Consider the following 11,914-nt stretch of genomic DNA (forward strand, 5'->3'; position numbering starts at 1 on the left):
TGTCATCTTAGACAATTTTTAGATAAGATGACATTTTTTATCTATGATAAAGATACTTTGTATTTCTTCATCTAGTTAAAGATAAAGAAGATCCATTTCTTTATCTAGATAATTTTATCTAGATAAAGAAATGGATCATCTTTATCTAAATTTATCTTTATCTAGAATTATCTAGATAATTTTATCTAGATACCAGCAAACACTGCCCATTAGTGTTTCACGATAAACTGCACCATAATAAATAGAAAAAAGTAAGGGGGAAAGGCAAATCGTTCATTGGGCGAGAGGAAAAGGGAATAAGAAGGGATGATGCATCGACTGCTGACTTCACAGGCGCTAGCGCCGATCGGCGATGTCGTCAGTCGTCACTGGTAATGGCAAGAAGTGGTGACAGTTAGCGACTGTTCGTCGATCCGAACGGATGGAGTGTATTTTTATCACATTCAAAGTGTTCTAGTTCAGTGCACACTTTCTTCTCTTTTTCCTGTCACTTTTGTGAAAATACAGCACCGACGTGTCGCAATAGTCCGAAAAAAAACCACAAAGATGAGTGAAAAAACTGGTAAGTCTCAACTCACGAAACAGATTTTTTTATCTCGGAAGCAAATAAAAAATATTGAAAAATATTCAGGCATAAAATTGTTTTTGTTTAAAATTCCACGAAAACGAAAGCTTTTCATGTCGGAAAGATTACTCGACACGATTTTTCTGGGAACAGCTGTTTTTCTTTTCCTTTGAGCTTATTATCTGGAATTTAATATTATTTGAAGAACGCTAAAGGATTATTAAAAATGTAATTTTCGAGAAATATATTTATGAATAATGCCAATTTTATCACACGCGATAAGACAAAGATAAGCATTTTATGGACGTTTTTTCGTGTCCTTCAAGCAGAGCACATTGTAATGACACCAAAATGCAAGACATCGAATTCCACAACACTGATAATAGAGAGGCAAACCTTGGAGCCTCCGGCAGAGAATGGAAACGAGAACAATGTTCACATTGCCGGTGGCGATCATAAAGGAATTGTCATCAACAAACAGGCTGTGGCTGGTATGTCTTTATTTAGTCTCTGGTTGATGACACATTTGACAGATTATAATAAAATAATCAAAATCTTACAGTAACGAATGGAGAAGTATGCCCTGCCCAGCTCTGTCTACAATTCAGAGTGTTTTTGGTAAGCGCACAAACTGGAAAACACACACAGGAACAAAGAACTCTTCAATTCTGGTTCGCTGATACACTCTCTGAAATGGAACACCCAAGCATTGCGCAAGAATTTTTCAGAGAACTTGTCACTCCGCAAGAGTTTCCTAGAGGTGAATTGTAATATGATATGCATTGATTGATAACACATATATATTTCTTGGAACTACTTGAAACCAAATATGTCCAAACTAACTGTGAAATATAAATGAGCAATATTTCTATGTTGCTGCAACGCCATGAACTAAGATCTAATTTTAAACTATTGAGAGTAGAAAAATAAATTTGGATCTCAATTGTATGATATTTAAAAAGATTAATCAAATTTAGCATTAAAATTATTAATGTCAATTTTCTTTTGCATATTTGCAATATAATTACATTGATAAACTTTATTTTTTTTTTGTTCTATATATTTCTATAATATTAATAAATTTCTCTTTTTTTTTCTTAGATTATGTAGGATTTATAAAAAAAATAATGAAATTGATGCAACATAAATATCCCAGTATTAAAAAATTGGAAATAGAATTGAGACAATTAGAAGAACCAATCACACTTCCCAGCAGACCATGTGAGTAAAAAATTATTTTTTCTCTTAAATTAAAAATATACATAGACATCTATATACATGGAATATGAATGAATTTAATTATATATTTTATAAACTCTTGTTTTTGAATACAATCTTGTTTTGGCTAATCTATACATAATTTTTAAAAATCTATTACATAAATGTATATATAATAAAAAAAATCTATACATAAATCTGTATATACAGGAGAAGAGTTAACGGTTATTTGATTAAACTGATTGTTCTTAATGGTTCCTTATTGAAAGATATTAGAGCAATGTATCTCAAGTGCACATTGCAGCTGAATTCAAAAGGAAATACACACTTGACTAAAACTTTCAGTGGCTTACATATATCCATTATGTAATTTAAGTCAGAGTTTTCCAATTATATTTTGTGCTCAACAATTACATTATATTAAGCGTGGATATCTATTTCATACTTAATTTCTATTATTCACAGCTACTGGTCACTTACTATTCACACTTCCTCCCTCTGAGAAAGTTGTATGGACATCAGGTTCGAGAATGAAAAAATTTCAGCATTATTGTCACATTTTATTGATGTTTATTCTCTTTTTCTCATACACAGGCTAATAATCCAAGCAAAACTGATACACACATAAAGTTTTTTAGTACACAATAATTATTCGAGATAAAATGAATTTTTTTTGAATTTTTTTTAAATATAATTTTAATATGAAAAGATTAGCTGGTAGACATATACAGGATGTCCCAAAAGTCCCGGACCGGTCGAATATTTCATAAACTATGCACTTTAGAAAGAAATGTTTCAAACAAAAGTTGTATGGCTTAAAGGGGGCCAGATAGTGGCAATGATTTGACATGGGAGAGTCATTTGAAAGTCACGTGAAGATCACCGTCAATTTCTTAAACGTAACTCCCTATTTTTTATTGCATATTCGTGTAGCTTATCTCGAGAGCTTTCCAAAACACTATAATAAAGTATTTCTTCATTTAGTACTTTTCGAGTTATGAGGCTTGAAATCATTTCTTAATTTTACATACACCGTAAAATATCTTGTGAAATATTCATTTTTCGATTATCTTATCTTAATAATTTTATGTACAAAATGAAAAGAATCAATTGGTGTAAAGAAAAAACATAGTTGTTTTTAAGAAAAAAATATGTAATTTGCAATTAACAATTACATTTTTTTTTTTTAAACAGCTATGTGTTTTTTTACACCAATTGATTCTTCTCATTATTTTGTACATAAAATTATTAAGGTAAGATAATCGAAAAATGAATATTTTACTAGATATCTTATGGTTTATGCAAAATTAAGAAATGATTTCGAGCCTCATAACTCGAAAACTACTCAATGAAGAAATACTTTATTATAGTATTTTGGAAAGCTCTCGAAATAAGCTACACGAATATGTAATAAAAAATAGAGGATTCCATTTAAGAAATTGACGGTGATCTTCACGTGACTTTCAAATGACTCTCCCATGTCAAATCATTGCCACTATCTGATGGCCCCCTTCAAGCCATACAACTTTTGTCTGAAACATTTCTTTCTAAAGTGCATAGTTTATGAAATATTCGACCAGTCCGGGCCTTTTGGGACACTCTGTATATTTATATTGCTTGACCCAATATCATCTGGTAACCATAACAACATTGACTTAACATAGTTTACCCAGCATTATGATTTGCATTACACTGATTTATATATAATGATTTCCAGCAATTTGAAAGAATTAAAATGATACATTTTTTTCATTTTGATTAAAATAAAAAATAATAAATTATGCAAGTTTATAAAATATTCATTATATACTTTAATCATATATTTTTATTATATATTCACATAATTTTCATATTCTTTAATCAAAAGGATTTTCCGATCTGTTTAACGATCAATCACTAGAGAATGCATTAACTAGAGTGTAAAAAAACATCCCACTTAACTACTTGACTTGACCTAAATATCATATTTCCTACATGATGCATATTTATCCTATCACACAGCATGATTATAGACATATAAAATTGTTGCCCATTATACAAAACATATTTTACAACTTATCATACACAAATAACTTGACATATTATACAATAAATATCAGCTGTTTGGATTCTTTTAATTAAAATTTTATTTCTTGACAATGTGTTATTTCATGTATATTGATTTTAAATAAGAAGACTTACGTAACATCAGAAGTAAAGCACGAATCATTACATATTTTTAAAAATTAATATTTTTATTTTCCCTAAATTCTAATTACTATTAATTAATTATCCATTAGGAAATTACATAATACAATAACATTGTTACTTTAATTCTAATTTTATAAGGAAATGCATCCATGTAGAGCACGAATCTTCTAATCATGATCATTAGTTACCATATACATACATATATGTGTTCAAGTTCCATACATACACTTTAGCTGTATCCTTCACTAACGGTTCTAGCTCGACTCTAGCTATAGAAAAAAATTTTAGTTAAATCATGCACTATATTACAGTTGGATGACACACATTTTCAAAACTTCTACATATCTTTACATTGACAAAATAGAAGTAACTTAATACAAACTTAGATTCATCTACACTTTCATCTACATGGCAGAAAATTTAACTTGCATATGGAGTGCTGTTATTCTTGTTTCAATGCTATTAACTATAATTTAATATTTACAATAGGCATATATACGCGTGCAGCTTTAAAATCTGACAATTTATTAAAATCTCATTAATTCAATTATATGATTAAATTTTTCTTCTTTTTTTTTTATTAAAAGTATCTGCAGACGAAACCAGCATGGGTCAAGTAATTGAACTAACAGTAGAAAAAGTTCTGGAGCTCATCGAATCTGCCTATCCGAACCCGGTAACTGTGATTGATATATCAAAGTAAGTACTTATATTAAATAGAAATTAAAAGAGCAATATTAAAAAATATTATATGTAATATTATTTTTATAATAAATTGTTATACAGGATGTCCCAAAGTCCCGGACCGGTCGAATATTTCATAAACTATGAACTTTAGAAAGAAATGTTTCAGATAAAAGTTGTATGGTTTGAAGGGGGCCAGATAGTGGCAATGATTTGACCTTGGAGAGTCATTTGAAGGCGACGTAAAGGTCACCTTCAATTTCTTAAATGGAATCCCCTATTTTTTATTACATATTCGTGTAGCTTATCTCGAGAGCTTTCCAAAACACTATAATAAAGTATTTCTTCATTGAGTACTTTTCGAGTTACGAGGCTCGAAATCATTTCTTTTGCATAAACCATAAGATATCTAGTAAAATATTTATTTTTCGATTATCTTATCTTAATAATTTTATGTACAAAATAATGAAAAGAATCAATTGGTGTAAAGAAAACACATAGTTGTTTTAAAAAAAAAATGTAATTGTTAATTGAAAATTACATATTTTTTTTCTTAAAAACAATTATGTTTTTTCTTTACACCAATTGATTCCTCTCATTATTTTGTCCATAAAAGTATTAAGGTAAGATAATCGAAAAATGAATATTTTGCAAGATATTTTACGGTTTATGCAAAATTAAGAAATGATTTCAAGCCTCATAATTCGGAAAGTCCTTAATGAAAACTAACTTAATTATAGTGTTTTGGGCAGCTCTCGATGTGAGCTACCAGAATATTTAACTGAAACATTTCTTTCTAAAATGCATAGTTTATGAAATATTCGACCGATCCGGGACTTTTGGGACACCCTGTATATAACGTAATATAATATTATATATTTTTAATAAATTTTCGATAAATGTTTTTAGGGAACATGGATGGGAACCATTAGATGTGGAGGCTAAGTTAAAAGAACTTCAAGAAAAAGGGCTTATTAAAGCAATGGATCATGGGGCTTTCACACGTGTTGTTCATGAAGATACTCAAGTCCAAGTAATTTAATTAAATTTATTATTATTTAATTTAGATATAATTTGTTAACTAGTTTTTTCTGTAACTTACATGTGTCTTAATATTGTAAAATTTATTTTTAGGTAGTGAAGCAGATGCCAACAATGGCAAGTGCAAAACAGCCTACTATAGCTATCATTACAGCTCAGTATTGTGAGAAACTTGCTGTGGATTCAATGATTGAAAACAAGGAAACCTTCGTTCGTTACACTACTGTTGGTAAGATTTTCTATTATTTATTATTTACATTTTAATATTTACTATATATTACACAAGAATGAAAGTTCTGAAACTATAACACTTGCTATAGACCTGAATAATGTTATAAAATGTAAACTAATTCCTATTTCATTCTCGTAAGATAAATAATGATAACTAAATTTTTTGGAAATATTAGAAAAATAATTCTATCGACTCTTTTGCTTTTACTTCTACATACATTCTCTTATAATATATTATTGCATAAAATCGTTTTTAAGAATTTTTAATCAAATTATTTCTACTAAATTTCTATCATCATTTTAGTTATATCCTTATTTTTTCCTCTTTCGCTTCTCCATATGCAAATATGATTATTGATTTACATTTATTAATCGGCGGCAAATGCTCAAACAATATTGGGAATGTATATTTCACTATGCATGAAACTTTAGGTACCGCAAGCTCACCAGATACGACAGATGGAGTTCCGCGAGTGATATGCCGTTTTGGTAAAGTAGTTTATAACAAAAGTCTCTATTTTTATTTTAATGTCATTTCATAACTTGCCAACTGCTTGCGACCGAAGAATAATGCGGGGCCGTGACGCTATCATGTATTTCAGAATACAGTGTTTCTTTCATGCTATAAATCTTTGTTATGTTAGTCATTTTTTAATTTTTATCATAATAATTTCTCATGTATTATGAATATTTCACATTAACACAAAATGTTTTTGTACAATTTTATGTTTGTTTTATGCATAGTGTGTATTTTTGTTCTGTATATATTTTGTGTATTTATACTCACATTTTATGATGTACACGCATTATATCCAGTGTTTGCTACAGATAATTTCAAAATTATCTAGATAAAGATAAAAATTCGTAAATTTATCTTAGATGAGATAAAGATGATTTTGCTTTTACTTAATCTAGATGAAAGATGAGAATGATAATTATTGCGATAATTTAGATAATTATCTAGATATTTTTGTTTATTTTAGAAGACTATAAATATTTGTGAAAAATGTGACGCAGATTATAAATGGGATATTAAAATCATAAACACATTCTTTCTCTTTTCCTAAAGAATATTTAAATAATAGCAAAAAGATATATAAATGATATGATAAATATTTATTTATTAATTTATATTTATAATATATTTATAATATATTAATAATATAATAATAATATATTTATAATATATTAATAATAATAATATAAAAAATATATTTTAGATATTTTAGATAGATTTTTAGAAACATGCTTGGAAAACTTTTTTACATAATGAAAACGTCATCTTAGACAATTTTTAGATAAGATAACATATATTTTTCATCTAAGATAAAGATAAAGATACTTTGTATTTCTTTATCTAGTTAAAGATAAAGATTAGCCATTTCTTTATCTAGATGATTATCTAGATAATTTTATCTAGATACTAGCAAACACTGATTATATCATCTCGTTAAATTTTATCATATGTACGATTAATATCAATATTTTTATTTAAAAACGTTTTTATTCTCTACACAAGTATTTAATATATTGTTATTAAAGAAAAATTTATTTACTTCTCCTTTATTATTATTTTAGCATAATTCTTATATAATTCTTATATAATTCTTTTCAATACTCCTTAAAAATTTCAGTAAAATATTTATATTTTCAATAATTGCAACACATTCTATAAAATGTACTCATCATCTCAATGAAAATTTAACTTAAAACAAATAAGATTTTTATAATAAATACTATGTATTTATTTATTATTGGGTCTAGTACTATCAAGGAGATACATCTATGAATGAATTGTCATCTATTTTATCATCACATATAACACAGGTTCCGTTCTACTTTGTTGATTGCCGCACAACGCACAATGTATCATACGCAAATCAGGAATAGACGAAAACATAAACTAAAGTTTATAAGAATACAAAAAGTAAATAGCTATTGTTTGTTATAGGGGAATCAAACATTTATACTTTGGGCAATATCGGTGCACATAGGATCGTATGTACTAAATTGCCAACTGTGGGCCACACCAGGGAAGCAATGACCGCAGCTGGCAATACTACTACTAGATTATTAGGTATATACAATATTTTTTTCTTAACATTTGTTTTTCTTTTTTTTTAAATTTCTTTATATTCTTTTTCCATTGTTATATTCTTTGTTCTTGCATTCATGTATAGGTACATTCCAAAAGGTGGATTTTGTTTTTCTCGTTGGAGTTGGTGGTGGTGTTCCTCACTATACAGATTACAATAAACACGTGCGTCTAGGTGACGTAGTGATATCGCATCCAACACCGTATAATAACAAATATACATACGTTTATTGCGAAAGTGCCAAGATGAACGAAAATGGGAATTATCATTTCGAGACCAAAGAATATTGCCCGCCAAATCTCGGGCTTCAAGAAATCGCAGCAACCCTTAAAAAAGAGGTCATTTAGTCTATATTTATATGGAATTATAAATCAGTTTGCTGTAGATAATTTCAAAATTAAAGATAAAGATAAAGATAAAAATCCGTAAATTTCTCTTAGATGAGAGAAAGATTTTGCTTTTACTTAATCTAGATGAAAGATGAGATAATTATTGCGATAATCTAGATAATTATTTAGATATTTTTGTTTATTTTAGAAAACTAAATATTTGTAAAAAATGTGACGCATTATAAATGGGAGAATTAAAATCATAAACACATATTCTTTCTCTTTTCCTAAAGAATATTTAAATAATAGCAAAAAGGTTTATAAATGATATGATAAATATTTATTTATTAATTTATATTTATAATATATTTATAATATATTTTTAATATATTAATAATATAATAATAATATAAAAAATATATTTTAGATATTTTAGATAGATTTTTAGAAGCTTGCTTTAGATTTTTGGAAAACTTTTTTGCATAATGAAAACGTCATCTTAGACAATTTTTAGATAAGATGACATATATTTTTTATCTAAGATAAAGATATTTTGTATTTCTTCATCTAGTTAAAAATAAAGATGATCCTTTTCTTTATCTAGGTGATTATCTAGATAATTTTATCTAGATACCAGCAAACACTGTAAATAATATATATTTATTTGCTAAAAATATTTATTTTTTTTGTAGGCTGAAAACGATGCATTTCCGCCATGGCAGACATATACAAAGGAAGGTTTGGAGAATCTAATCAATCAGTCGGAACATGATTTTAATGCACCACCACCAGAATCCGATAAACTATATATGGCTATTGGAGAAAGAGATGTCATCGAAGTATCTCATCCAACTGCACCACAGGATTCCATAAATAAGAGGTAAATTATCAAAATAGATAAAAATATAAATTATCAAAATTATTAAAATAAAATATATATTAATATTTTTACAGAACTGATGGATGTTCTCGAATTCATCTAGCACCAGTGGCATCTGGTCGACAAATCGCACGAGATGATCAACTTAGACAAAAGTTTGCAAGTCGATTTGGCGCACTCGCATTTGACGCGGAAATGGATGCCGTAGTAGAGAGTATCTTAGGTAATTGTCGTGAAAATTTTGTCGTAATTCGCGGAATTGCTGATTATAAAGATGGTACTCGAATCAAAGAATGGCAACCTTATGCAGCATTAACGGCAGCCAGTGTAATGAAAGCTATAATCTGTGCTATGGATCCACCGACCAATGATTAATGTCGCTCTTTCATGTAGATTTTACATAGCGTACAATGCAACATGCATAATTTTTCATAGAATGAATAAGTTTAAAATCGAAATGACTGATAAGTATTGCACAAAGTGTGCAAAAATAATAAGTAGTTGACTTCGATAGGCTTCTCACTCGCAAAGTAGATTTCGCAACAATGCTTTATCTTATAATTTATGTGCCACTTAAATCTTTTATAGATTTTCGGATTAGTGCCATTTTTACAAACATTTAATTGACAGCATTTGTTAAGAAGTATCTTCCTACAATAACATTATTGATGTTGAAACCTAAATTAGTCAAGCATTTTTAAAAATATCGAGAAGAATATTCGGTTATTACATTGATCACATATTATTTAATTTCTTGTTGATGTACTAAAAACAAGAATAGTGCCATGTTGCATAATAAGTTATGAGACGAAAGGATTTCTGATAAAACTTATGTATATTCATATTAGATATGTTAAACGATGTTATATCAACATATTTATATTTTTGGTTTGAATACTAAATCAATGACACTTCTAAAAAGATTCTCTAGATAGATGAATTTAGTATCTTTGCTTAATTTAGCAAGGTAGTTGCATTTATATTTATTATGATTACAATAATGAAGCAACTGCATCAAATTTAAATGAAATTCTAGGATACTAATATTTATTCTATTCTCAAGGTAGACTGATGAAAAAAATTTAGTAAAGATTCAGTTTAACTTAATTTTACAGAATAGCTATTCATATTTGCTACAAGTAAAATTATCAAATACACCAGATCCAAATGAGATATAGGATACCAATTAAACAAGTTATTAAACAAATAAACTGTTCTAGCACTAGGTATAACTGGCAACTGAAAGTATAATTAACAGTATTTATCAAATCAGAATCAAATTGTTGTTACAATATTGCTGGAATTATACTACATGTTTATCAGAGTATATAATAGAGTATATATATATATATATATTAACGTTTTTAACAAATATCCATTCGATATACACACAATATACATCTAATCTACAGGGATCATAAATTCTTTTTTCTGAAAAATTTTTTTTTTAGATTACGATGTGGCATGCAACAAAGATAAATTAAATTTCTCTTAAAATGTGCCAATGTGTTCATTTAATGTCACTTAAATTCACTGCCCTTACAAAATTTAGATATCTTCGTGAATATTTTTGAAATGAATTTTTTGAACTTCTAGGTAAAATTTTTTCAAAATGTGCAATTTCCTGATAATTAGGGAATTCTGCATTTAAAATTACAGGGTAGTGCACTGAAATATTTAATATTTAAATATCAAATTGGAGAATATATATATATATATAAATATAAGGAGTAAAAGAAAAAAAAATATAAAAATATTATACATATATGTATAACATATATGTATAAATGTTGTTAATGATAAAAAAAATCTTAAAATTTTAGTGAAAATCAAAAATAACATAAAAATTACAAAAACACGATTGATTCTAATTAAAAACACCTTAAAACTGTATAAGCAAAATATTTATACTTATTTGTTTATATATTTTGCTGTGAAAATAATTTAATATTCCGCCTATATATTATGTGCGTATTGTGCAAATTTAAAAATATTTTTTATCATATGTAAAAGTCGTTTTCGAAAAATTTTATTTGCTTATATGTGTGTGTGTAATAAGAACATTGATAAACATTGTGAGGACCTAAAATTCACGCCAAACGATAAAAATCACTTGTTGTGTAGAAGCACACATTTGAAGTTTCTATCAAATATATGAATGATTATGATATATACACACACATCTACAGAGAGATACGTAAATATATATAAAATTTATATATAGATATACAGGGTGTATCAGAATTCGTGGATATGGAATGCACAGCGTGATAGTTTGTGCCAAAAAAAATAACTTTTTTTTTTTGGCAAAATTATTTGGCACATATACACTATTTTATTATTTTGCTAAAAAGAATTTTACAAGAACTACATGATAATTAAATATCGTTATTTTCAAAACAATTTATTTAATGAAAGAACATTTTCCCGACTTTTCAACAGGGTAATAACTAGTTGATTAATTAAAAGTTAAAAAAAAGTTAAAAAATTAATAATTTTCTCAACTTAGTTATTTTAAAAAGAGTTAACTTTTAACTTTAACTAGTTATTTTTAAAACGCATAAACTTAAACTTATTAATTTTCCCCCCAAATTTATTTGATGATTCATATTATTATTATTTAGAATAATTTAATTTTAAAATTACAATCTAATTTAATATAAAGTGAAATAATGCTTTT

At 27.2% G+C, this 11,914-nt stretch overlaps 1 protein-coding gene across 6 annotated transcripts; it reads left to right on the forward strand.

Moving 5' to 3' along the window:
* Positions 1–221: 221 nt before the first annotated feature.
* LOC105258510 (hypothetical protein) lies at positions 222–10,582 on the forward strand. 6 transcript variants are annotated; one of them, XM_011269781.3, is made up of 13 exons: positions 222–562; positions 895–1,056; positions 1,128–1,325; positions 1,667–1,786; positions 2,249–2,305; positions 4,561–4,672; positions 5,567–5,690; positions 5,792–5,927; positions 6,362–6,418; positions 7,881–8,006; positions 8,110–8,363; positions 9,047–9,234; positions 9,309–10,582. In XM_011269781.3, the coding sequence occupies exons 1-13, from the start codon at positions 547–549 to the stop codon at positions 9,607–9,609; spliced, it is 1,851 nt and encodes a 616-aa protein (XP_011268083.1). In that variant the 5' UTR covers positions 222–546; the 3' UTR covers positions 9,610–10,582. The 6 variants fall into 6 exon arrangements, with proteins under 6 accessions (XP_011268083.1, XP_011268082.1, XP_011268086.1 ...); XM_011269780.3 differs by having other exon boundaries at positions 223–562; positions 892–1,056; XM_011269784.3 differs by lacking the exon at positions 6,362–6,418 and having other exon boundaries at positions 224–562; positions 892–1,056.
* Positions 10,583–11,914: the final 1,332 nt, after the last annotated feature.

Source organism: Camponotus floridanus, unplaced genomic scaffold (assembly GCF_003227725.1).
Source record: "Camponotus floridanus strain SB8 unplaced genomic scaffold, Cflo_v7.5 scaffold47, whole genome shotgun sequence".
NCBI classification, from domain to species: domain Eukaryota; kingdom Metazoa; phylum Arthropoda; class Insecta; order Hymenoptera; family Formicidae; genus Camponotus; species Camponotus floridanus.